At 40.1% G+C, this 22588-nt stretch overlaps 3 protein-coding genes across 4 annotated transcripts; 1 reads left to right on the top strand and 2 right to left on the bottom strand.

The window, feature by feature from the left end:
• Nucleotides 1-6392: 6392 nt before the first annotated feature.
• LOC129719561 (uncharacterized) lies at nucleotides 6393-7373 on the bottom strand. The gene is made up of 2 exons (XM_055670956.1): nucleotides 6487-7373; nucleotides 6393-6408 (listed from the first exon to the last, which is right to left on the bottom strand). Exons 1-2 carry the CDS (start codon nucleotides 7371-7373, stop codon nucleotides 6393-6395), a joined length of 903 nt encoding a protein of 300 aa, XP_055526931.1.
• A 1548-nt stretch (nucleotides 7374-8921) lies between these two features.
• On the bottom strand, nucleotides 8922-22261 carry LOC129720877 (regulator of MON1-CCZ1 complex). 2 transcript variants are annotated; one of them, XM_055672756.1, is made up of 5 exons: nucleotides 22009-22261; nucleotides 21071-21944; nucleotides 20138-21007; nucleotides 20023-20084; nucleotides 8922-8939 (listed from the first exon to the last, which is right to left on the bottom strand). In XM_055672756.1, exons 1-4 carry the CDS (start codon nucleotides 22120-22122, stop codon nucleotides 20023-20025), a joined length of 1920 nt encoding a protein of 639 aa, XP_055528731.1. In that variant the 5' UTR covers nucleotides 22123-22261; the 3' UTR covers nucleotides 8922-8939. The 2 variants fall into 2 exon arrangements, with proteins under 2 accessions (XP_055528731.1, XP_055528730.1); XM_055672755.1 differs by lacking the exon at nucleotides 8922-8939 and adding an exon at nucleotides 19882-19900.
• On the top strand, nucleotides 18187-19971 carry LOC129720879 (uncharacterized). Its single transcript, XM_055672759.1, has 2 exons — nucleotides 18187-18561; nucleotides 18623-19971. The coding sequence occupies exons 1-2, from the start codon at nucleotides 18538-18540 to the stop codon at nucleotides 19559-19561; spliced, it is 963 nt and encodes a 320-aa protein (XP_055528734.1). The 5' UTR covers nucleotides 18187-18537; the 3' UTR covers nucleotides 19562-19971.
• Nucleotides 22262-22588: the final 327 nt, after the last annotated feature.

The following is a 22588-nucleotide window of genomic DNA, read 5'->3' as shown; positions in this document are numbered from 1 at the left end:
CCTTCATTTACTGTTTTCTGTTCAGCAAATAGATTTGCTGTATTTTTGCGAATCACTGAATCGATTACTGATTTTCAGTAAATTTATCAATGAAATACTGGTTTCCAGCAAAAATTAAATTACTGAACGAAATTCAGTAAATTGTAGAACTGAATTACAGTAAACTTTTGAAAAAAATGCTGTGGTTCAGCCAGGGCCGGATTTACGATTGTAGGGGCCCGGGGCCCAGTTATAGTGGGGGCCCCAAAATAAAACAAAACTGTTTTTTATCGTACGAGTTAAAAGCATTTTTTTGCTATTGAAAAATTACCAAAAATTTGTTAGAATTTTTTCTTAAGTCCTATTTAGAGTTCCAAGCGAAGTGAAAATCTCATACAAAATGATCATTTTTTTACGCTCGTGAAAAATGCAACCTGCAAAAATTTCACTTCGCTAGGAACTGTAGACAAATTCGATCAAGCGAAATCGTTGTGCGATCGCGAAAGGTTGTGGATCTCATCTTTTTCACTTGTGTTCACTTTTTTCACGCATGCAAACGCTAGTGAAAAAAGCAGCAGCAAGCAAAAACTTGCGTGCGTTTATATTCTGTCAGTTGCAGCCAATTTTCACTTCGCTCGGAGTGTAAACTCGTGAATTTCGCTTCACTTAAACTGTAAATTGCAGACTGGTGAAATACCTGCGTGTTCCACAAACGGGTTTTCACGACAGATTTCGCAAGCGAAAATTTACGCTTTTTACTTGTCAAATTTTTCACTTCGCTTGGAAACTATGCTTTACGAGTTTTTTTGCAGAAAACTTATTAATTAAATAATCAACATAACTTCTTCAGTATACTCGTACTCGAAACTTAATAATGCTAAGTTTGACTGCCTTTCATTCTTCACAGTCGCACGCAACCTATTTTTAATATGTTTCATCTTCAAACTTTTTTCTTGATACCTGAAAAAAACTACCGCAATTTGAAAAAAATGCGATCCACAGGCAAAAATTTGCACACAATTTGAGAAAGACTGCACAAATATAAGACGACTCTGACAATAATGGAAACTAGGAAAAAACTACACATATCTGCAGGTCAATTAAATTTGCACACGAGCTCAGAAAATCTGCATTTTGCAAAGCACATCTGGTATCCCTGATTCGGACCAGTGAGCAAAAGCAATGCATTAAAAAACTTGTGGGTTATTTTCTTCATCTGCTTTACCACCCATGCGCGCTAAAGCCCTAAAGTTAAAGTTTGGCCGACTGTCACTGAAAAGTTCCAATGAAACAGTCAACAGTTTTTTCATCATAGTTTTAACATTGCTGATGTTCGATTGGAACGAGTTTTGACACTTCGATTGGATCTTATGGATGTAGTTGCGATATTGGCGCTCGCGAAAAAATAACACTTAAGGAAAGTGTCAGATTGTAATGGTCTGTTCGAATTTTTTTACTGTAAATCGAACTTTTGATTAAATCTCTTTTTTAAAGAGAAAAAATCTTTTTGTCGATTTGTGGGGGCCCTAAAAATGTGGGGGCCCGGGCCCCCTGGGCCCCCCCATAAATCCGGCTTTGGGTTCAGCAAACAAGTGATTTGCTGATACACTTTCAGCAATGTACTTTGCTGAACCATAAAGAGAATTTTTGGTGTGTATGTATTTGTTTGTGAAGTCATTTGATTCATGCTGCTCTAGAGAATGCGGATAGATACCAGAAAAACAACAAAAAGTCGGCACATCAAATTTTCATTGCTGGAAACCACCAAAATTTTGCTGATTTTTGGTGTGCTGTGCTTCCAGCAATCTGTTCAGCAAAATGAAATTTGCTAATTATTCAGTAATGCTCAATTGCATAAAAGTGACAGGTCGTTTGCTGCATGTTCGGTAAAACAAAATACAACTTGCTGGTTGTCAGCTATGACAATTTGCTGTTCATTCAGCAAAGCATAAATCAATTTGCTGGTTAACCAGTTAATTCAAGGGAACCATGTTTCCGTCAGGCACCAGATTCCATCCGCCCATCGGATCATAGGCAAATTACTGTTGAACTAGAGATGTATGATTATCTTTTCAACTTTTAAGTTCATCTAGCCCAACAAGGACTTAGCTATGGTCCCATATTCGCTATCAGGAGCTTAGCGATGATCCCGTACCAGCTGCACAGCGATTTGGCGCGTTTTACTAATGACAGCTTGACGTAAATTTTTTGACATATCAATTCTTTTGCTGGATTCCAGCAACCATTCATTTACTGTTTTCTGTTCAGCAAATAGTTTTGCTGTATTTTCGCGAATCATTGAATCGAATACTGGTTTTCAGTAAAATCAGGGTGGCCACTCAATATCAATTTTCAATTTTCCGGTTTTTCCCCGGTTTTCCCGATGATATTTAGTGAAATTTCCCGGTGTTTTATTTTTAAAACATATGAGAAAAAAATCAATTTTCACATCCTTATTTGTGCCTTGCAAAAATAGTGTTACAAAACTATGAAAAACATTCCTCCTTCATCGTGTTTAGCCGTTTGTCGACTTTAGCAAGTACCTTCATGGTGATCTGCTGCACAATTTTCGCCCTCTTTATCTCCAAATCGTTGACAATCTTTGCCTTCTCGCGCTTTTTTGCTTCCTTCTGCATCTATCTCTGTCAATCTTCTCTCGAGCTTGCAGTGCTTCTGTATCAGGATGCCAATGAAATGCGTGGGAAAAATTCAAGAGTTGGGGCATAGAGTTTTTGTCTTCTAGAAAAATGTCCTCAGGCAAAACTTCAAGCGGACTTTGGGAAGAAGAGCCTCAGAGTGACCAATGAAAAAAATGCACATGAAACTGTCAAGATGCATTTTGCAAAATGGCTGAAACGTTGAGATCTGTTATTTCAAAACAATTTTTTTTTCGAAAAACTTCAATCCTGGGACTTTAAAATTTTCGAGCTGGGGTCAATGTGATGTATAAGAAATTTTCTCATGGTCCGTAAAATAAATTCAAATGACACTCTGAATAAACAATTTGAAAAAAAAAAAATAATTTAGCTACTGTTTGTTTTTGATATAGAAAAAATCTGAGAAATCTTTAACAAATAGCTCTTCAAGGTGGCGTCTTTCCCCAACAAAATCAAGTAGTCAAAAGGTCCAACACAGAATGAAAAAACTTTTTTTGCTGCTTGTGGTTAAAATCATACCAAAAATCGGGAAGTACAAACCGTGTAGCTCCGTTCCGGTCCGGTTCGAAATAAAATCGAGACTCGAAGTTTCCGGTCCTATTTGACTTTTGACCGGATTCTCCCCGATACGATGTCGAACACTATTCACAAAAAGTTTCAATACGCCTCCCGCGACGCTGATAACTTTTTGACTTCTTTAAAATCTGACAATATATGTTACGGAACAGTAAATTTAGCCACCTGATAAGCCTGATTTTATTTGACGCAGATCTTGCTGCGAAGCCGCTGTCGACTTTAACTGAAACCAACAACCAGCTTTCCCCTATCCGGCAGAATCATGCCAGTTAGGTAAACATAAAATAAACAGGGTCTCATGTTGACATTTCCTCAGAAACTGTTGAACAAATAAAGCGGCAGACATGAAGGAGGATGATTTTCCCGGCGTGAAGCCTAATTTCCCGGTTTTCCCGTATTTTTTTTCCCGGTGATTTAAAATTCCCGGCTTTTTCCCGCTTTTCCCGTTTTTCCGGTAGAGTGGCCACCCTGAGTGAATGTATTTATCAAAAATTCAAAAAATGATTTCAGCTATAGTATCGATACTTCTGGTATCGATACTTTTTGACCGATATTTTGAGTATCTCGATACTTTTGGTTCTTCGGGTATCGATACTGAAGTATCGATACTCTCCGTCGTATCGCCCAATGCTAATGCGCACGCGACCCTTAGGCACATTAGCCTGTACGTACTCTCGAGTTTGCCGCGATGGCACGAGGTACTCAATACCTTGGACCACACTGGTCCTCCATACCTGAGTATGGACGTGGTAACGCTAGCAAGTACTTTGCGCCTGCTGCTACGAACCGCCGAGCTGTTTGCCATCATGCGAGATAGCGCTGCCACAGCCATGGAAGCTTTCTTGCAGGTATAATCGACGTGGCTCCCGAACGTGAGCTTGTCGTCGATCATAACCCCCAGAAGCTTCAACGAGCGTTTTGAGGCGATAGTGCATGTACCGGCACTAATCGATGCCTCCTGCTCAGACTTTCTGTTATTTACAACAATAACTTCAGTCTTATGGTGCGCTAGCTCCAGTTTCCTGGAGTGCATCTAGTCTTCCACTACGCGTATTGATAGCGCGGCCTTTAACTCTACCTCTCTAATAGACTCGCCATAGACCTCAAGAGTTATGTCATCGGCGAAGCCCACGATCACCACTCCTGGAGGGAGTGTTAGTTTTAACACGCCGTCATACATAGCGTTCCACAGTACCGGACCTAGGATGGAACCTTGCGGTACACCTGCGGTAACCGGAACGCTTTTCTGACCCTCGTTTGTGTTATACACTAGCACTCGATTCTGAAAGTAGTTGCCCAGAATCTTGTACAGCGGCGTCGGCACTCTGAGACTCTGTAGCGCTAAGGCTATGGAGTCCCAGCTGGCACTGTTAAACGCGTTCTTCACGTCAAGCGTGACGATCGCGCAGTAACGAATGCCCCTCCTCTTGCGTTGGATTGCAACCTCAGCCGTTCTGGTGACGGAGAGAATTGCATCCACCGTGGACCTACCTTTTCGAAAACCGAACTGGTTGCTTGATAGACCGTTCTCACTTTCTGTATATTTCACCAGTCTATTGAGGATTACCCTCTCAAGCACCTTGCCCGCCGTGTCCAGCAGGCAGATTGGTCTGTATGCCGATGGGTCGCCTGGTGGTTTCCCAACCTTCGGCAACAGCACCAGCCTCTGGCGCTTCCACACGTCCGGGAAGAGGCAGTCGTCAAGGCATTTCTGCATGACCGCCCTGAACAACCCGGGGGCTTCTTTGATGGCCGTCTTGATGGCCAAGTTCGGGATTCCGTCTGGTCCCGGAGCCTTGCCTACCTTCAGGGAGTTTGCGATCTCGATCAATTCATCTTCCGTCACCCTTACCGCATCGTCAGCCTCTGCACGGCTGCCGTCACTCACGGTAGGTGGTGACTCGTCAGCCGGAGGCCAGGGACTTGGTTCGTGGCTTGGGAAGAGACCCTGAATGATCGTTTCTAGCATCGCTGGTGATTGTTCGGCCGGGGCTAGCGCACCTCTAGTCTTGGTCATAACGATCCTGTAGGCGTCACCCCACGGGTTCGAATTGGCACTGGCGCAGAGTCGTTCGAAACAGGCTCGTTTGCTGGCTCTGATTGCGCTCTTAAGCGTTGCCTTAGCGGATCTGAATGCGACACCGCGTTCCGCTCTTTGCTCGTCGGAACGTGCGCGTTGCATCCTCCGTCTTGCACGGAGGCATGCATTGCGCAGGCCTGCTATCGTATCGCTCCACCAGTATGTCGGTGGCCTACCCTCTCTAGGCGGCCGAGACCTAGGCATCGTGGCGTCGCACGCCCATGACAGCATCGAATTTAGATGGTCCACATCCGGGAGCAGTTCACCCCCTTCGTGCTTCCATCTAATTGCCTGCCCAAAAACATCTGCATCGATGATTTAACCTCTGGATAGCTTGGATTGCCCTCCTTATATCAACGCATAATCGTAAGTCTCCGTTCTCTTTTAGGATGGGAACTAATGGCGAACCCATGACGGTGGTTTCTTAACCTTTTCGATAATATCCATCCTTAAGAGTTCGTTTATCTTCTGTTTTACTTTCTCCAATAGAGGTATGGGGCAGCGGCGTAAAGGTTGAATAATGGGAGGTACTGTTCTGTCGACAGGAATGTTTAATTTTATACCCTTCATCTTCGGAAAAACTTGCAAGGAATTTTCAAGGTGTCGGACTTGAGAGAGATGTGTGCTCGGTAATCCGATTTTAAGTACGCCCAGTTTCTGTGCTGTCAATTTACCCAGTAACGGTTGTTGTCCTTTATGAATGACATAAAAAGTCGCGTTGGTTCGCAATATGTGCCCGTTATCATCAACTTCAAGTTCCGCATCAAAAGCAGTAAGAAGATTCAGAGGTATGCGCCCATACGCCAAGAATCGTTTGCCTGTGTCAATTCTTTCATTCGATATCCTAACATTACGTAATTTCATCAATTCCCATGTTGTATCATCAATGAGATTATGTGTGGAACCAGAATCGATCAGCATAGCGATTTGGACACCACCAACTCGGCATTGAATTACTTCGTCATCTTCGCCCCCAACATTGTAAACCGGAAAATGTTCTGGTGATTTATTACCGTCATTTTCATTAACATTAAAAACGTTCCTGGGACGTTTCTCTGAATAATGCGGTGTCGCGAAATGTTGCTTGCGTTTTCGGTTATCTAGTGTCCGACTTTCCTAGTTATTTAAAATTATTGTTGTATTCAAATTTTAATACCAATATGAAACATGTAAGGAAATAAAATATGTACATACCTTTTCATCAATATGACTTGGCAAACCGATCGAAAATGTCCTACTTTACCACAGGAACGGCATGTTTCGGTCGCCGCAGGACATCGAGCTCCAGGCCAGTGAGCCTCATATCCGCACCTCAGACACTTCGAACTCCTGCCAGGATTGCTAGTGAATGAACGATTGGCACTACTCTCCGATCTTCTGCTGTTGTTGGTGAATAATCGGTTGACACCGCACTCTGACCGGCTTTCGGATCCTCTGTGGTTCATCTTAGAAGACTGATATCGAACTGCCTGGAATGCGTTCACGATTTTCGTCGTGTCGTCCAACGTGAAAACTTCCTTTTCGAGTAACTTTTGCCTAAGATCATTCGGTGCATATTGTACGATTTTATCAATAATAGCAATATGCCGGCTTTCTGTAACTGTCTTGCCAAAAGATATCTTCTCCGCTTTTCGCTGCACTCGTAATGCAAACTTTTCAATAGGTTCATCAGTTTCTGGGGCCATTGACCAGAATAAAAAACGTTCAAAACTGTCATGATGCTTGGGAGAAAAGTGCTGCTGTAGTTTCTCTTTTGCTACTAGATACGGGTCTGCATCGTCATCCACGTCATCTTCGTCATTTATGCCTGGCAAACCATAATATGCACTCTGTAACTCCATCCCACCCATAGCCAGTAGCTGCACCTTCTTACTTGCACCATCCTGTACACGAGCAGCAGCCATAACATTCTCGAACCACCTAATCCACATGTTCCAAGTATTTCGCACTTCAGATGCCGGAAGGTGTTTGTACTTGAAGTGGGGAAGATTGTACGATGCCGGACTGAAGAACTGTACATTTTGATGCACAACTTGCGGTTCTGGGGCCAGGGAGGGGACTCCATCTTCTAGATCACTCATTGGCGTTGACGGTGTTGCTGATATTTGTTTGGTTTCAGCGTGCGAAAAAGAAAGAAGGAAATATTTTTGCTTTTGTCATCACGCACATTTTGACAATTACATACGAGAGTTCACGTAGGTGCGAACAGCCTTCGAAATCTCTTTCAACGCGAATAAACCGAATAGCTCCGATTATTTGTCACTGAATACACATGAAAAATAAATAAAATTATGGATGTTTATTCTGCTAGCCCATTCTATCAATATGCACTGCTGCTGTCTTACAAAAATAACCGGAATTTAATTGGTTGCACTCACACAATTTATGCTTGTAAATAAACTTCGACAGTTTCAATCGGTTGCATTTCGACTGAACACTTCTTACCGGAATCCAATTAGTTTTTTTTTTCTTGCCTGCCGTCATCTCATTGCTTCTAACCGGAATTCAATCGGTTGCCTTTTCTCAATTACCTTCAATAAATATCCGGAATTAAATCGGATGCTCTCAAAACACAAACCGGAATCAAATCGGTTACATTTATTTTTAGAGATGATCAAATAGTTTGTTGAATATCGCTGCACTGTTTTTTTTTTGTTTTTAAAAGATAACTCTTCTTGTTGCTTTTATAAATATTGGTTGAATCCAACACACTGACGCACTAATCATCAATCCAATTTTGTTACTCTTGTCAGAGAAAAAAAAATTATCACGGCAATGTAACGCCATTTTGTATTATTCGCACATGCCCGACTTGTATGTTAAACACTGCTTTTTTTTCTCACCTGCAAACTTTTACTGCTCTTCTCGGTGGTATGACTGATGAAATTGAAAATGATTTATTCACAGAATTGAGAGGGTGTAACCTGCAAATGAAAGCAAGTTTGCGTTTGCACAATCGGTCGATTTTCTTCAGCCTTCAAAATGGCGCTGATCATCCGATTTCTTCGAAGTGCTAACTTTTCACCGATTTTACTTCACTGAGCACTTTTGCAGTTACTGATTTTCCGTGAATAAACAAATAAACACTAATTATATTTTTCCCGTCGAGTTTTTTTTTCACCTCGTCGCCACGGTTTTTTTGACGTTGACTAACGTCTATATCGAAGTTAGGCGCCTGAATTTGAAAATCTAGTAATTCAACCAGGGAAAACCAGGGAAATGTGGTCAGGTTTCGAGCGCTTCAGTCCTTTATAATCAGGTTTTCGAGGTTTTGGCATCAATCGATCAGAAATTCTTTCACGGTTAAATATATGTAACAAAAACAAACTATTGTTTGAGATACACTGTTGAAAATTGGTAATTAATATCGATTGTCTAAATCATACCGCGCAGCCAATCAGTACCTCTCTTCCCAAGCACAGTCGACACTAACGGATACAATCGATCTGACTTTGTTGTTATTGTTATTGTCACTTTCTGTTTCCGATGCTTATTTACGTTCCTTGTCATTCCATTTTCTACTCAACTCCTCCTTCTTACTAACTAACTGACGAAACCTTGATATAAAAGGTACCGTTCGAACATTTCACCCCATCAGTTTCATTATTAAACCGTACCGATTACATACGGACGCTAGGTGTTAGCAGCTGAAAGGAGGAAAGACAAAATAGCACCAGTCATCTCGTGCCGGTTTCACCCGTAATGCTGGTGGCTGTTAGTAGTACATGGCTACCGCAAAATACTAAAATGGCTGGAATCCTGGACGGACTTACCAGTAAACAAGAATAATCGGCAACTGGCACCTTTTGGTGCCTCGAAGTTTTGTAATAGAAGCGTTGCAATTCCCTCTACTATTTGTTTTAATGGAATATAAGAATACGGTAGTCAACGTCATGCGGTCGTGTCTTGAATACCATCTTTCTACTATTTTTGGTTCGAGAGTTTCTGTTTTTTCTGTTCTTATGAATGTTTTTTGGTAATTTTTGGCAAAACTTGAAATCATAAGTGCATGATTTTTCGTAAATGCTTCAGACTAGTTCCGGCTGCTAGGGGCTAGACACCTTTATTTTCATGAAAAATATTTCGGTAGTATTACTCGATATTGGCAGATATATTTTGATATTTATCGTTTATCTGTCAATTGACAACCCTTCAACGATAATATAACGTCGATGAGCTATGGAGATAAGTGACTTTTCACCTACGCACACTAGTAAACGTGTACACCCGTGTAAAGTTGCTTTTGTTTCCTCCAAACTGTAAATCATCGCATCTTCTTGCTTCGACTTTTATCACTTTTTACCATTTTTGGTCGATTATGTTCAGCAGCTTCTTCCGATTTCTGATCACGAATGAAAACGTTTATCCAAAAACAAGTTTGAAACACATAATGAGTGTTCAACTGAATATTTGTCCTGCTCCTAAAAACATAGCATTGCAAACAAAACAGCTATTTGTAAATATTTTCCTCAACTAATGGCACTAACACATTCGTACGTAAAAAGGTCTATGATATAAATAGAGTGGGCAGCAACGATGAATACTTCGTAATATTGAATATTGAAAATATTTCGCAGTATATCAATAGTGTCTTGCCCCAAGTCCAGCTGAATTCGGAGTTATTCTGGTTTTTCAAGTTAACATTTGAAATGCGTTTGATTGAAAATTTTGGAAATGACAATCGGCTTTATTCCTTTTTTTAATTTCTTTTTTTGGTTTTTACTCTCTTTCAAAACAAAAACATTATATTTAAGAAGACTAAGAACTCTACCTGAAATCGAGTGACATTTTTTTAAAGTGCAGTCTTTTGAGTAAAGCTGGAACTGGCGCATGTTAGTGTATGTGCTGGCGATGCGGACACAATCCGAACGCACACGCAAGATCATCACATACGCACACAATGTATTCGCAGCGATGTAATTACCACTCCTTTCATCAGTGCGTCTTGAGCTGCCCGACAGATCAGACGTATTTTCGGTTGCTTGTGGACTGGTCTTTGACTGCCTATAGCTTCAAAGTTTGTGTTTTGTCAGTGTGTCTTTTAAAGATTACCTGGAAGTTAACTTACATCAGTCTTTCTCAAGACCTATTTCTTTCTTTCTCAATACTTTCTTTCTTTCTCAATACTTGCAATTTGATATTATTTTTGAACTTTTTTCGTATCACCTGAAATGGCAGGACGAAAAAAGAAACCACGCATCGCTACGGGGAGTAAAAGAGAGGCATCTCTTTCTGAAACTAGCTTATGTAGTGAAAATTTTTATGATATTCTGCCTGAGCAAGAAGCCGGCGAAATTAAACTGTTCGAAAGTAAAACTATTGAAAGTGAAATTTCTGTAAAAAAGGAGAAAGTTCCACCTATTGTGGTAACTATTGCTTCTGAATTTAATATTTTTAAAAGAGAACTTTCTACGTTTCTCTCCGACGTCAAAGTTACTTATCAAATTGACCGAAGAGACGAATGCCGTTTACTGGCCCAAACATTGAAAGATTGGAATCGTCTTATTCAGTATTTAACTGAAAAGATGTATAAATTTTTTACATATGATACGAAGAGCGCCAAGCCGTTCAAGGTCGTAATGAAAGGTCTCACCAACGATCAAACCGTTGATGAGATCAAAATTACTTTGACAGAATTACTCGGTATAGCCCCTACCCAAGTAATTCTGATGAAACAAAAATCACGAGGCGAAAACAGTCAGCGAACTGGAATTTCCCTTGTAAATTATTTAATTCATTTTAACCGCAGTGAGGTTAATAACTTAAATTTTTTTGAAAAAGCACATGCTTTATATAACGTGCGTGTAAAATGGGAATTATATCGAAAGTTTGGCGGAGGTGAAAAGCATATCACCCAATGCCGTGTTTGCCTACGTTATGGCCATGGTTCAAAGTTTTGTAACATGGACCAAAAATGCCTCATTTGTGGAGACTCTTCTCACAAAAAGGACACACATCCTGTGAAAGAGAGTAAAAATTTTCGCTGTGCGAATTGTAACGGCAACCATATGTCGAATTTTTATCAATGCCCAGCCCGTTTAGCAATTGTTAAGGCAAGGCAAGGTAAACAAAATTCAAAACAAACTTCAAAACAAAAGTGACGCATAGTTTACCTAGCCCTTTGCATACCCGTTTAACTTATGCACAGGTTACAGGTAGTTCGAACATTATACCGCCTAGTGTTGGTAGTTCGAAAATGACCATTAATATGGGTAAGCAAAACACGCTAGAAAATAATTGTACACCTATTACTCCAGCTAATATTGCTGCCGAAAATATTATTTCTAATGTCAACTGCCTGGGGCCTATTACGGCAGGTAAACTTTCTTTTTTGCAACAGGCAATGTTCGATCTTATGAACGCCATGTTGCAGGCAAAATCAATGTTTGAAGCACAAATTTTACTATCAAAATTGTTTCTAATTTGAAATTTAGCAATGATTTTAAATAAAACAATTAAAATGTTAAATTGGAATGCTCGCTCATTGAAGGCCAATCAGAATGAGCTTTTTATTTTTTTACCAGTAAATAATGTGCATATTGCAATTATTACTGAAACATTTTTGAAACCTAACATAAAATTAAAATATGATCCCAATTACGTGGTTCATAGATATGATAGGATTCAGGGTTCCGGCGGTGGAGTTGCAATTGTTATTCATCGCCGAATCAAACATCGTGCTCTTCCCCATCTTGAGACGAAAGTTATTGAAACTTTGGGAATTGAAGTTCAAACTGAACTTGGGATCTTATTTATTGCCGCAGCATATTTACCATTTCAATGCACACGAGAGCACAAAAATTATTTTAAAGGTGATTTACAAAATCTCACCAGAAATCGTTCGATTTTTTTATAATCGGCGATTATAATGCTAAACATCGTTCATGGAATAATTCTCAAAGTAATTCCAATGGCAAAATTTTATTCAATGATCGTTCTTCAAGATACTATTCTATTTTGTCTCCGAATAGTCCTACATGCTTTTCTTCTGTAAGAAACCCTTCAACAATTGATTTGGTGCTTACAGATCAAAGTCATGTATGTAGTGATTTGATCACACATGCTGACTTTGATTCTGACCATCTTCCAAAAACTTTTTCTTTATCACATGAATCAGTTTTAAACCCTATGAGCTCTGTTTTAAACTATAACAAGGCTAATTGGGAAAGATACAAAACTCATATTGAGAGAAATTTCAATAATGAGCTTGATTTGCAAAACGAAGTGAATATTGATTCCGCTTTGGAAGCATTAAAATGTGCAATTGTTGATGCCAGGAATTATTCTGTTCCAAAGGCTCAAATGAAATTTGATTCACCAATAATTGACGAAAATCATCAACTTCTAATTCGTTTGAAAAATGTCCGCAGACGTCAATATCAACGTTCTCGTGACCCTGTTTTTAAAACTATTTATAAAGATTTACAGAAAGAGATTAAACATAGATTTACTCTTCTGAGAAATCAAAATTTTGAGACTAAAGTTGAAAAAATTGAAACCATATTCAAAACCTTTTTGGAAGCTGTCGAAGATTCTTAAGAAACCTTCAAAGCCTATTCCAGTTTTAAAAGATGGTGAACGTTTTCTTGTATCCAATGAACAAAAGGCTCAAAGACTTGCTTAGCAGTTTGAGAGTGTTCATAACTCAAATTTGAATTTTGTGAGTCCAATTGAAAATGAAGTCACACGTCAATTTGATTTAATTTCTTCCCAGATTTTTTGTACCTGCAGAAATAATTGAAACTAACTTGCATGAGATTAAATCAATTATTAAAAATTTCAAAAATATGAAAGCACCTGGTGACGATGGAATCTTTAATATACTAATCAAACATCTCCCTAAGAGCACAATGGAGTTTTTAGTGAAAATTTTCAATTGCTGCTTCATGGGGAGGCTGGCATCACGGCTAACTAATAATACGTGCCCCGAAAGCTATCCGTTTAATTAATTAATTTATAAGTGAATTAAGTGGCCAAACTTGTTAAAAAGTGTCAAGTTGTGATCTGTGATGCTTTGTCTAAGTGAGAAAAGTGAAGGTTTTGTGAAAAACACAGTGTTCCTTGCGTGAAAGTGATAATTTTTCCTCGAATATCAATTGAAAATTGTAAGGCCAGCTAAGTTGCGTGAGTGTGAGTGCCTACTTTGTGCGTCGCGCTAACTAGCGGTTCGTTATTAACATGCGAAAATTGAATGCATGGCGGTGTGAGCGAAGAGAACGATAATATCTGGAGAGAGAGCGAAGAGAGTAGTGTTGCGCTGTGCTTGTCGGCTTTTGTTTCGCTGGCATAGGCATAACCAAAATAAAACAGATGAGTATAAGTTTTTGTATCAAATATTTTAAGAATGCATAGGCTCTGTGTGTAGTGGTTTTTAGCGGGTTTTGGACTTTTACAGAAGTGTAAATGTGTCATCTGTGTGGTAGCTTTTCGGTTGCGGGTAGCGTTTTTTTTTATATTTACAAACCAGATTGTGCGATGCACTCTCACAGGTCATAATTGACAGTTTTACAATATAGTTTCAAAATTTATCATTCGAGCATGACAATGCGGCATGCGATTGATGCATCGTCTACAACTGTGGGTCCTGGCAGGGCGGTGACATTTTATTCAGTTCTATGTTCTTGTTTTATGATTTTCCTAGCTTTTGGACAAATGTTGATGTACATAAGTAACTTTTTTTAATTATGTTGAAATCGTTTTGGGCGTGAAAATAGTTCACGACAACTGAACTTTGATTGCAATTATTTTGGCATTTTAATAATAAACTTGGAACTCTGTTTTGTTTAATATGCTTATTTGCATTTTTTTTTTTTAATTTTTGGGCTATGAATGCATGGAACTTTGTCAGTTTTTATACTCAGTAGGTCTTTGGTTCAAAATGTCGTGTCGCGTATGCGTCGGTAGGAGAAGATGGAGCGGTCGTGCATTATGCCCCGGTGAAACGCATCATCGGCCCGGGTGAGTTTTGTTTATCTAAGGGTTTCCGGAGTGTAGTGGGCACGCTATTGTTTGCTTCGGGGAGGTCAGCTCAGTTTCGCGCACGTTATTTTGACAGCGCTCAGTGTAACTATCTTAATACAGCGGTTTCGGAGTTCAATGACCATTACATCGTATAATGCTCGGGTGTGCCTTGTGGGTTTTTTTTACTCGCTCTAACGGTTCTTTGAGCTGGTACCAGTAGTTTGCGTTCGGCGTGCGGTGCGTTTTACGAAATTCATTCGTTTCGAGGTAAATTTTAATAGTTCACGGGATGAAACGCGAAGTTTGGTGTGATACAGACTGTTAACGATTGGTTGCCGGTGATACCTAGAAACTTCGATTCTCCTATATGCCGATACAGCGATCGTGATGCGGTTCTATTTATATCGTCTTCTGATGGCCGGTTGCGCAGAGACCGAGAAATATCCATATCGGGCGCGAATTTGTGTAGAAAAGATCGCACCATCAACCTCGATGGATCCAGATCAATTCCTTTCCACTAACACTAATACCTTCCTTTGATACTTGTGGATGATGCAGAGGATTCCTCGGTCTCTAGTAGCAACAAGTATTAAACTAACACTCCCGATATCCCTTCCTCTATTGATCTGCATTGGGCGTGGCCAGCTACGTTATTGACCAGTGAAAAGAAAAATCACCAGGAATTGTACACTGAAAATGGCTTGCTACTCCTAGGCACCATTTTGACGGTTCTTTGTGCAATTTCAGCTGATTCTGGTCAATCGCGGGCAACACACGGGCGATCAAATATGCTATGCTATGCTATGCTATGCTATGCTAAAATTTTCAATTGCTGCTTCAAAATTGCATATTTTCCCAAATTATGGAAAAATGCAAAAATTACTCCAATTTTAAAACCGGATAAGAACCCAGCTGAAGTTTCAAGTTATCGACCAATCAGTTTGCTTTCTTCAATACGTAAACTGTTTGAGAGAATTATTCTTAACAGAATGATGTCACACATCAACGAAAATTCAATTTTTGCAAATGAACAGTTTGGATTTCGCCATGGGCATTCCACAACTCATCAATTACCAGAGTTACTAATATGATACGAGCTAACAAATCTGATGGTTGTTCCACTGGAGCTGCTCTTTTAGACATAGAAAAAGCATTCGACAGTGTTTGGCATAAAGGTTTGATTGCGAAATTGCAAACTTTTAATTTTCCAATTTTCCTAATCAAAATTTTAAAAAATTATCTTACTGATCGAACTCTGCAGGTTGTCTATCAGAATTCAAAATCTGATAGATTTCCTGTCAGAGCAGGTGTACCTCAAGGTTCAGTCTTGGGTCCAGTCCTGTACAACATATTCACTTCAGATCTTCCTGATTTGCCTCCAGGATGCACAAAGTCATTGTTCTGCGATGACACAAGCATTTCCGTAAAAGGAAAGTCTTCGTGTCATATGCAGTCGATTGCAGAAAAGTTTAGATATTTTTTCTTCCTACTTGCAAAAGTGGAAAATCTCTCCCAATGCTTCTAAAACTCAAATGATAATTTTTCCGCATAAGTCTAGGGTTTTTTTCCTCAAGCCAAACAATAATCACGTTGTCAAGATGAATGGGGTTATTTTAAGTTGGTCCGACAAGGTTAAGTACTTGGGACTAATTTATGATAAAAACTTATTTTCAAAGAGCACATTGAGAGTATACCAGCCAAGTGCATCAAATATACGAGATGTTTATATCCTCTCATTAACAGGAATTCTAAACTTTGTTTAAAGAACAAACTTTTGATTTACAAACAAATTTTTAGACCAGCAATGCTTTATGCTGTACCGATCTTGTCAAGTTGCTGTTCAACAAGGAAGAAAACGCTCCAAAGGATTCAGAATAAAATTCTGAAAATGATTTTGAAGCGTCCTTTTTGGTTTGGTACACTCGAATTACATAGACTTACTGGTGTTGAACCAGTAGAAGCTATGTCAAATAAAATTATTAACAATTTTCGACAGAAATCGTTGCAACCCTCAATTGCTACGATAAGCTCTCTTTATAGCCAATAAGTTAGCAAATAGGTTAGTTGTAAGTTTACTTCCCCTTTTTGACAAGTAGGTTTAAATCCCTACGAATGATAAGTCCTAATTGCGAAAGCAAACAAATCCTAACAATTAAAATTACAAATTTCTAACAGTGTTGAGAAGTCACCATTTGTGATTGGACACACATACTCATTATTTACTAATATTTATCATAAATACTTAAGCTACTAACAAATCCCCCCTTAAAAAAAAAAAAACACTCCTTTCATAACAAGCTTCCACATTTAATAGATGGAGTGCGCTATTTGATTTTACGCTTCTCATTCCTACGGGATGAATCTAGAGATGCTAGTCTTCTTGATATGGTGTTTTGTTTAAAAGTAGTTTCCATTTTTTGGACTGAAATTAGAATAGAATTCCAACCATTTCGAGAAAATTTCATAATTATTTTTGTTCATTTCAATTTTTTTTTACCTTCGACACGTTTCAAGATTTTTAGTTTTTTCCCTTAACATGTTTTAAGTCACCTAAAGTTATATTCAAGATTATTTCTGGATTATTTCTTCTGGATTTTAGGGGTATTTTTCAGCATAAACTATGCTTTCTTTCTATTTGGTATAAATTTTTGTAGAAGCTTTCGGCTTTTACCTGACGCTCAATCAACAAAAATTTCCTGCAACGTTCGAAAACATTTTTGTTTTCAATCTCTTTCAACTTCGGAACGAATTACAGCTAAATTAGGAATCAAAAGAACATTAAAAAACGATGTGTAGTGCTATCCGGTAGTAGTGACAACAAAATATTCTGCTGCACTTAATGGCACCTCTTTTTTATTTTCATTCATTTTCCGTCGGTCTAGTTCCACCACTGTTGTTGTGGCAAATTGGCCAATCACCGACGGCCGGGTAGACGACTCCACCCAACGTACCACCGCCAGCAACTTTACTTCCTTATGCGGTGGAAGGCGTGATCCTAGAGATTTTTCGTCTCAAAAAATCTCCCTGTGTCGACTCGGATTAAGTTTAGACCGGTTGGGTTAGTTGTGGAAGGATTACGCCACCTTACAATTATCGACACCTGTGTGGGCGTTGGGACTCGAACTTAGGCCACCAGCGTGTTTGGCGGATATGTTACCAACTACGCTATAAGCCCACCGCCTTTGATGGCACCTCTTGCTGCCTTGTCCGGAATAATGGTCAGGGGCATCGCTGTACCTGAAAGCTGTCTGTTAACCAGCTCTCTGCTCCAGATTTCTTGTATCTCTAGCTGATACCAGTGACGACAGAATAAACCAGTATGGGGGAGTGATTCTATATGGCTTTTCTCTCAATAAGGTCAACTCTGATTGGTCGAAATCAGTGTTCCAACAAGGCTTGACGATTTCCAATAATACAATAATTCGCATGATCAAGTTACAATTTTCTGCATCTGGGCAGATGCGTAGATAATTTTCCGATCGATAGCTGCAAGAACGAATGAAATTCTTTGAGACTAACCGGCTTATACGGATTTTAAAAGGGACAAATTTCGTTCCATTTTTCGTTTTTAGATTTTCATTTTACACTCCTGTAGCTGCCAGTGAAAAATTGATTTCCGTTTTCCACGTCACTCGAAGTGTAAACTAATGGATTCCAGGAAAACGAAACAGCGGTTCAGCATCTTTCATATTAGGTGGAGAATCTGGATCCTTTCATTGTTTTTTGTAGCGTTTGAAAAGCCATTTCTCTTATAAAAAAACAGTTGAAGCACATATTTTTCGTGAATTCCGTCAAATCTGTTGATTTTTTTCTCGATTAGCTGTTATTATTAGTTACGCCCTCATACTGGTTCACGTTAGAATTTTTTTACACACCGTCATGTGCATACCTTCTTCGAAACAACCACATTGATTAAGTTCAATGTGTGAGTGAGCGATGTAATGTGCGTATGCGAGCAAAAACCTCTTAGTTGTCAAAATTTGTTTAGATAAAAATTAATATTAAAGTATTTATACATAATCTCATTAAACCGAGATAACTAACGAGATCTACATGAGTAATTATAAAGTGTTTTTGTAGAATTTGAAGAATTAATGTCCTGACATGAAACGTTCAAACTTAAAAGAAAATCTGACGCAAATTCAACGATAGTACAATCGAACGGAGTTAGATCAATTTTGCAATTGCTTGTAATTAGGCTGTAATTACCACAACATGAAACGTTGCAGGAAATAAAACTGAAACAATTTTCCCTTGCTACGATCGATTGATTATTAGTGAGTCATGTCGGAGCTTAAATTCGATACGGTAAGTAGTAAAATGTTATACAGGCTCGAAAAAATACATGGTACAGTTTCGTTTATTTTAGCCTGCCGAAGATGATATGGCCACTAGAGTTTTCTGGGAGATTCTCTCACCTCTCGGATACATTCCTCAACCCGTAAAGGAAGCGCTTAGGTCGACAGGATTCGACAACCTGCTCTCGCTGTCGGCCATGCGAGAATCCGATCTGGCGGATATTACAACTCAGCACAAGCTTCCAATGGGTCATCGGCGGTTGATAAAGGTACTTTCGGAGCGTATCAACCAAATTGGAATAGATGACCTGACCGCAAAATTACTGCGAAAGCTGGATCGACAAGCTACAACCATAGTAAAAGTCTCCAAACCAACGCCCCCCAATCCAACGAGCAGCGATTCTCGAGGGGATGAAACGCCGCCGTCTCGATCGGTTCCATCGGGAGAAGCACTGGTGGAAATTTATCGCACCAAGTTACAGCAAAACATTCTTTCGTGGCTCACTACGCATGGTGAGGTGGGATCGAAGGAAATAGAGCTACAGGATATCAACATCAATGTCTCAACGCAGGACGGCAAACTACAAGGCTCAGTAATTTGTCCTTTTTGTCGGATGGAAATCAAGATCTATATTCGGGCTCCAGACGCTGATAGCAGTGGAGCGATTGCCAATTCCAACTACATTAAACACTATAACCGGATGCACCGAAAGGTACCATTACCTCCGAAGTCACCAGCTGCCAACAGTTGGCCATCTCCGTTTGGTCACGGTACACCACCACCGGGTACGATGATAGCACTGGAGCAGCATCAGCAAGCGTTAGTGCAGCTGCACGCAGAACAGCAAGCAGCAGCATATGCTGCAGCCACAGCAGCTGCCGCTAGTGCCAGTGGCGGCGGCAGTGGTAGTGCCAGTGCTAGCGGTGGTGGTTCCAGTGGACAACTGCCGAATCCGGCTGCCATGTACGAACTACTATTCAAACAAGAGTCCAACAGTTGGGATGAATAGTAGAAATAGGTGGGTCGCGCTGGGACTAGGCGTGCGACTGATAATATCCTGATTAATAGGGATTTGATATCCTCGCTAGGGTTTTATTTGTAGAGCATTAGTACGTATTAGCTATGTGACTCGTATACTGAAAGTATACATAAGTTTGTAACAATTATTCACATAACTATTAATCAATATTGATTGTTTATATTACGCGCAAATACAATAGAAACAAACAAATGTTTTTATGTGAAAGCGTTTGATACACGTTTATGACAAGCCTGAACTCAGACGAATTAGTTGAAGGGTGAGAGATGTTGAATTATCACCGTGGAACTAACAAATTCAATTTTAATACTGTAAGTGCAAAAGGATTGTCAGAATGGTTCAATAATGGTTGTAAAAAGGCTTATTGTATTAATAAAACATAATTATATATCACACTAAATGTATAAAGCATCAAGGACAAATCAACTTACCTACAGGCACTGTGTGCTAATCAATGTCTGATAATACTGCACATATTCAGTACATTGTTCATCTATAACAAAAATAAGTTGAACAACTAGTAGAAACTGAAACAATTCAACTTACGTTTCAAAAAGTCAGGCGATCCACGTAATCTCACGTTCTTGGCTTGGAAAAAATTATAGACCGAGTGAAAGACTAGTGGGTCCTTGGTTTTGTAGGCCGCCTCCAGATACTTTCGGGCCGGGAGCGAATCCGCTCCGGGCATCTGTTTGGCGATTCGAAGTGCTTCCACCACTTGGCCTTTCTCGAGCAGCACTTCCAGAATGATTTCGTTAGCGTTCAGTCTGGCCAGCATATCGAGTGCCATCTGCGAGATAGATGGGTCGGAGTTGGACAGAGAAAGTAGAAAACAAGCCAACGGTTTAGATTCATTTAAGGCGGAATATTTGAGAAGCTGGTGCAGGGTGTCGAACTGTTTGTTACGGACAAGATCGATGACGATTTGCTTGCTGAGCTCGGGATTAGCGGTTATACCATTCCGGGCCAAGGAATGCAGATACAGCAGAAGAATCTTTCCTAGCTGTTCGGTGTCGGTAATCGATGAAAAAACTCCAGTGTACGCATCGGACTGATCGACAATAACTCGCGGCACTGGTGATAATTTCGACGATTGTGATTTGGTAGAAAGAGCCATCAAAGCCATCTGACTTTGAAGTTCGTTATCCAGAACACTTTTATAGAGACAGTTAAGTTTGTTGAAGATACTCTCAATCACCGGTAGCATAGTTCCGCTATAGTTAACACTCATCATCTCTTTCAAGACGTTCAATAGAACTGGTTTTCCCTCTGTTCTTTGCAACAGGAACTCCACCAGACGAAAACGGTCGGTTATCAGGGCACAAAGTGAGTTGAGTTTAAGCAGTACGTGCCATAGACAGCCAAGTTTGGCGTCAATGACAATGTTCGGTTGAAACAAGACCCAATGCTGGGAATCTGAAAATTTTTCAGGTTCTTAAGTACAACAGTATTAAAAAATAGAACATGATTTTTACTCACAAAGATCACAATTGATAGTTTTCCCGTCCAACGACATGCTCGGCACCTCCAGTGTGTATGGTTTGATAGTCTTAGCAGGAATGATGGGTTGGTGAATGACGGCGCCGGAGCCGACTTCTGTTTCTGCTCCACCTAGGGCAATGTCGAACAGCATGGATGTCGCCGAGGCTTGATGGTGAACCACTACCACATCGTCGACGATGTTCATCGCAAAGCGTCCACTCTGTCCTAATCGCAGGATGTGAGACTTTTTCGGAGCTAAACCAGGTCCGTTGAGCAGATAAATGACCACCTCGAACTGACGATTTTGCAGTTGTCTCAGAATCATGATTGCGTTTGTTCCATATAACTGAGCTAGTGTAACATCTCGGCCAGAGCAACCCTGGCTCGTTCCCAACTCCAGTCGCGGAAGCTTCGTGATCGTAGAAGCCTTCAAGATTACTGGTGTTAGTATCGTTCCCATGTTCGAAGATAACAAAGCAAAGTTAGAGGTGGGACAGAAACTAAACCAATTGACGGTAATGTTTAGTGATTTAACAGATTTCAAAGTTCGCTTCTCGAAATTCAGCTGAAATATTTCCACTCCAGCTTTAGAAATCAGTGCCACCTGTCGCTCCTGTACCCACACAAATCCGTAGATGATGTTCTTTCCCTGGTGGGTCAACATTTCCGGCACGTTTGGCTGGTTGTTAGCATTAAACGGAACGAACTCAACCGATGTGTCATTCCGCTGCACGGCCAGCACCTGATTGTCAGCGGAGAACTTGATCGACCGAATCGTGCCACGATCCTCCATGCAGAACGATATGTTCTGGCCATCGGTTGCGCTTTTCACCACGATTCCGGTTGCCCCGCCCGAGCGGACGGCAAATACCTGTCGAAGAAGTTCACGCATAAGAGCATGTTTTGTTTTTTGTGTGAGTAATTTTGCCAGTCACCTGCTGTTTTGCATCGTCGAAAAATACGTTCGTTAATTGACTGACGGCATCAAAACGCACCGGCTCCGGAGACAGCTCCAGATAGTAGTGCTGCAGATCTACCGATTTATCCATTGCTTAATTTCTGCCCGTAGTAAACGTAGAATTTTGTTTTTAACTAAGCGACATCCAAGATAGGTTAGTGAAAGTGAAGACCAAAACAAACTGTGATAATAGGAGGAGCTAAAAATAAGTGCGTGATGACAGCGCAGAGAGCGCAGAGCCAAAAGAAAGGTTAATAATTATGACAGTCAGCTGATCGGTAACAATCGTAACCTAAGACAAGACGTGACAGCTGGTCACCGTTACATTCAACCAATTTGAACCGGCTGCTGATTGGCTGAACTCGATAACGCAATCGTCACGTAGAAAATACAACGAGGTTACTTTTCACTGTAAAGCAGTGATGCTGGAGAGTCAGAATTTAGCTATTATAATTGTTCATAAATAATGATGCAAAAGTATGCAAGGTACATGATATTACCGAGTAATGTATTTCACTGTTATAACTTTAAAAATGCATTGATTGATCGTTTATTAC

The sequence above is a fragment of the Wyeomyia smithii genome, chromosome 2, assembly GCF_029784165.1.
Source record: "Wyeomyia smithii strain HCP4-BCI-WySm-NY-G18 chromosome 2, ASM2978416v1, whole genome shotgun sequence".
Classification (NCBI taxonomy): domain Eukaryota; kingdom Metazoa; phylum Arthropoda; class Insecta; order Diptera; family Culicidae; genus Wyeomyia; species Wyeomyia smithii.
This window is presented reverse-complemented; position numbering and strand designations above follow the sequence as displayed.